The sequence below is a fragment of the Tasmannia lanceolata genome, unplaced genomic scaffold, assembly GCF_043159265.1.
Source record: "Tasmannia lanceolata isolate RefF3 unplaced genomic scaffold, GAP_Taslan_0.1 ptg000037l, whole genome shotgun sequence".
Classification (NCBI taxonomy): domain Eukaryota; kingdom Viridiplantae; phylum Streptophyta; class Magnoliopsida; order Canellales; family Winteraceae; genus Tasmannia; species Tasmannia lanceolata.
In genome coordinates, this window is record NW_027518714.1 from 22,451,607 (window position 1) to 22,456,684 (window position 5,078).

A 5,078-nucleotide genomic window follows, 5' to 3' on the forward strand; every position below is an offset into this window, starting at 1 on the left:
TTAAGTATGGGGGTATTCTTGTTCTTCTATTTTGAGCAATTTATCAAAGAAAAAGGATTGAAATTTTTTTTGGCTTTACTCTATAGTGGGATTTGAAAGAAAAGTTTATTTTTAGAATTTTGTGTGTTTATTCACTGCAAACACTCACGAGACAAAACTCGTCCACTAGGGTAACCTAGAGGTTTAAAGGCTTGTTGCACGTGCTAAGTGCAATCGTGATTCCTACGAAAGTGAGTTATGATTTTATTTTTGTTTATTTTTTATTTTTTTTGTTTGCTTGAGGACAAGCAAAGGTCAAGTATGGGGGAATCTGATGAGCACATAAATGTGTGAATCTTAAGTAGTAAATTATGCATATTTTATACTTGGAACAGTGCTACTTGACGTATTTTTCTTGTTTTTGGTGTTTCAGGATTATTCTCAAATTTTCGTGGAAAATGGAACTTCGGTTATAATGAATGGGGCCCACTAACATTATTTAATAACTTCCGAAGGATTCAGTTAGTCGTGGGAGTGCTATATGTGTAACATGTGTTGGCTCATCATTTGAAGTGTTCGGATCATCATATGGAAGCACTTTGGGAGCCCATCAATTGAACAATTTGGATCAAGCCGTGACATGGGTCATACATAGAAAGTCGGGATGAAAAATGGTCGAATATATTATTTCCCTATTAGGATGCAAGTGGGACCCACCCTTTCCTGTATATTTGAATTTGAATTTCTAATCCAAGAGGGTGGTGCCAATATCACTTTGGGTAGTAATCACCTACAAGAATTCAAAGGACAATCAAATTCCCATTGTGAGCCATCATTTGTGCGGTTTAGATCGACCTACGGGAATAGATTATGGGAGATAATTAATTCAAATCTTTGGCCATAAAATGGACGGTTGGATCAGTTCATGGAGGTAACTAAAAGGGACATCTATTTTAGTCCACCAATAATGTCCGTTTTGGATTAATATCCCACGCATGTGAAATATCCACCGACTAGTCTATTTTGGAAAGTAGTTTGGTCATTTCTTTTTTTATATCATTTGAAAAAGGAGAAAGTCCTCACTCTCTTTTGATGGTCAAAGAAGAAAAGCAAAAGCTTCCATATTTTGGATTTAAAAATTGGCAAGTATCGGTTTGTTTGAATTAGCAATATGGGCTACTATTACGAAATTCAAGTGTAAAGTAGGCAATATTATGAGCTCGTATGTCTATGATTTAACTTGCACAATGGGTTTTCAAATGAACGGTTTTGATCACCTACCTACTGGAATGGGCGTGCATGTATATTTTTCGAGGAAAAATTTGCGGTCAAGAAAAGTGGGACCCATTATAATTAAAGAAGGGACTAATATTCCTATTTTGCCGAATTTCACACGGATTCTGCTCTGGATTGCATACCACAGTTTCGGTCATATGGGTATTGGATTTTGGACATCATGCATATTATTGGAAAGGAATATATGGGAAAGATTTACACTTTCTCAAGTAACAAAACAAGCTCCTCCTCTCTCTCCATCCTTGATACAATTCTCCACCATTCTCAAGCTCTCTCTCTCTTAGGTTTTCTTGTTCTCTTTCATGCTCTTTTTCTTTTCTACTCTCAACCAAGGATCAATCATCCACCATTCAAACTCAAGGTGACATTAAAGCTTGAAGGAGGAAGATTCAACCAAAGATTGGAGGAGAAAAAGAATAAGTTCTTTTTGTATTTTGTTCTATTTTCTAGTTCCAAAGTGATGTATTTTTTTTGTTTAATTTAAACTAGTGGAGAGTTTATTTTTCTTTTAGTTTTCCTTTTAAATAATTATATGGCATCTCTTCTCTTTTCTTTCTCCTTTATTTTTGTTTTTCTTCACTTCTTCATGAGTAACTAAATCCTATTTACTTAGGGTTTAGTTGAAGCCATGGGGAAGGAGAAATAATTACAATTAAATCAATCTACTCAATTAAAAAATTGTGTAGGAGTTTGTGTTTGGAAAATCCCAATCATTCATGCCATTGGCTTTTCCCTTTCGTATGAATGATTGTTGATTAACAAATATAAAGTTCTATATAATCAATGTAAATTGGAGAGTGGATTTGATTAATTACTTATAAGGAATGACATCCCTTTGATCTTATTCCTTATTGACTAGTTAATCGAATTTTCAACCCAATTCAAGAGTTGTTTTAATTAATCAATTTAATCCAAACCCATGGTGGATTCTAACCCTAAGTAATCTTTTATATTGAATTAAGGTTTTTACACTATTCCAAATTACTTTCGCAATTTTTCAATTAATTTAGGCCTTTAGAATTTTAGTTTTCTAATAAGATTAGATAAGTAGTTAATCAAGATCATTAGAATTTTGGTACACTTTGCCTAAATTAAGATTTCCAAGTCAAGATCGTAGTTGAATCCGATTCTTAGATTGAATAGAATACACGCTTATATATAGTGTTGGCTCCGAGGTCTAAGTCCACGGAAATCCTGAGTCCATTCCAGGCAACATTATATCATAGCTAGTATTCTAATCGGTAAAAGAATAGGATTGACAACTAGATTTCTCTTCCTTGAGTTCGACCCGTATTTACACGATCCGTGCACTTGCGGTTATTTAATTTTTCAAACATGCACCTTTGGTGTCAGTTCGGGGAAGTTCTTGGGATTCATGGTGAGTCAGCGAGGGATAGAAGCAAATCCCGAGAAGATCAGAGCTGTGGTAGAGCTTACCGCCCCAAGAACCATCAGAGAAGTTCAGCGGCTCACGGGAATGATAGCGGCGCTGGGTCGCTTCATCTCCAAATCGGCGGAGAGATGCCTGCCTTTTTTCAGTGCGGTTAAGGGCCTCAAAACTGCGCCCTGGACGGAAGAATGCCAGATTGCCTTCGACGAGCTGAAAAGGTATCTGTCCTCCCCGCCATTATTAACAAAGCCGGAGCCAGGTGAGGAATTATTTCTATATCTCTCCGTTAGCTCCACGGCACTGGCAGCTGTCCTCGTCCGCGAGGAGCACCGCCAGCAAAAACCAATCTATTATGTCAGCAAGGTTCTTCACGACGCAGAAACAAGGTACCAGCGGGTCGAGAAATTGGCTTACGCGCTGGTAATGGCTGCAAGAAAATTAAGACCGTACTTTCAAGCTCATACTGTAAAGGTCTTGACTGACCAGCCGCTCCGGCAAGTACTCCATCGACCAGATATCTCCGGACGACTTGTGAAATGGGCCGTAGAGCTGAGCGAGTTCGACATCCAGTACGCTCCAAGGCCAGCCATCAAGGCCCAAGTACTGGCAGATTTCGTAGCGGAGTGCACCATCCCCCAGCAAGTCGCCGACCCTGAAACGGTACAACTCCCAGTTGCAGAGAAAGCGGTTCCTGACGAATGCATAGCAGAAACTCAGACAGAAATCTTGCAACCCCTGGCAGAGCAGGACTCCATGACCAGCACACCAACTTGGGAAGTATATGTCGACGGTTCTTCAAATAAAAACGGCTGTGGAGCAGGCCTCATCCTCACTGGGCCTGAGGAGTTCACTGCGGATTATGCTCTGAGATTCGGATTCCGTGCGTCCAACAATGAGGCAGAATATGAAGCCCTCCTTGCCGGAATGAACCTAGCAATTCAGACCGGCGCCCGGAAATTAAAAGCATACTGCGACTCACAGCTGGTAGCAAATCAGATCCAAGGGGTCTACGAAGCCCGAGATGAGCGTATGGTTAAGTATCTTGCTAAGGTTCATCAACTCTCTAGCCGGTTTGCCAGTTTCGAGGTCATCAGAATACCGCGGACAGAAAATGCCAAAGCAGATGTACTGTCGAAGCTGGCTGCTTCTGGATACACCACTCTTGGAAGCATACGTATGGAATTTCTACAAAGATCTAGCATCGAAAGGGAAGCCGCAGATATAATGCAGGTGGAGAACGAGCCGTGCTGGATGGATGAGATCATTCATTACTTACGGGACGCGAAACTTCCCGAAGATAAGAAGGAAGCCCGTAAGGTGATACAGAGAGCCGCCCGATTCTCCCTCAGCGGTGACATTTTGTATAAAAGGTCCTACACTCTCCCGTACCTGAAGTGTCTGGGACCAAGTAACGCCGCGTACGCATTGCAAGAGACTCATGAAGGAATCTGTGGAGAACATCTGGGGGGCAAAGCCCTGGCGATCAAGGTACTCCTCAGAGGATTGTATTGGCCCACCATACGACAAGACGCGCTGAATCTGGTTAAAAAGTGCGAGAGGTGCCAGAAATTCTCCCCCACCATCCACCAGCCTGCTGTGGCGATGGCCCCAATTATCAGTCCACTCCCTTTTGCAGTATGGGGGATGGACATTCTTGGTCCTTTTCCACCGGCTTCCGGAAAGCGCATATTCGTAGTAGTGGCAATCGACTACTTCACCAAGTGGGTGGAGGCAGAACCTCTAGCCCAGATCACTGAGCAGAATATACAGAATTTCTTCTGGAAGGCAGTGGTCTGCAGATTTGGGATTCCCCGTGCCTTAATCACAGATAACGGCAAACAGTTCGACTGCCGGAACTTTCGGAAGTTCTGCTCTGACCTAAAGATTGAACAGAGATTCACTTCGGTTGCTCACCCCCAGACCAATGGGCAAACGGAAGTAACCAATAGGATCTTGCTTCAAGGGATAAAGAAAAGGCTGGATGAAAAGGCTGGCCGATGGGCAGATGAGCTCTACCATGTTCTGTGGGCTTACCGCACCACTCCTCGCACGACGACTGGTGAATCACCATTCAACCTCTCTTTTGGAACTGAAGCCGTGATACCTGTTGATATAGGCACCCCATCTCCCAGAGTCATCAGTTTCCATGAGCAACTGAACAGCGACGGACTCCGCGCCAACCTCGACTTATTAGAAGAAATCCGGGAGGAATCTCGAATCCGGGTCGCCGCTTATAAGCAGAAGGTGTCGAATTATCACGACTCCAAAATCCGCCCCAGAGAATTCAGGACAGGGGATCTGGTCCTGAGAAAGGCAGCCGTCTCCCAGCCGACGAAAGTAGGGAAACTTTCCCCAACTTGGGAGGGACCCTATCGAGTGAAGGAAGTTATCCGGCCAGGAAGCTACAGGCTAG

At 42.6% G+C, this 5,078-nt stretch overlaps 1 protein-coding gene across 1 annotated transcript; it reads left to right on the top strand.

Annotated features, from left to right (window-relative positions):
- Positions 1-3,694: 3,694 nt before the first annotated feature.
- Positions 3,695-4,823, top strand: LOC143861318 (uncharacterized). The gene is made up of 2 exons (XM_077372256.1): positions 3,695-3,982; positions 4,782-4,823. The coding sequence occupies exons 1-2, from the start codon at positions 3,695-3,697 to the stop codon at positions 4,821-4,823; spliced, it is 330 nt and encodes a 109-aa protein (XP_077228371.1).
- Positions 4,824-5,078: the final 255 nt, after the last annotated feature.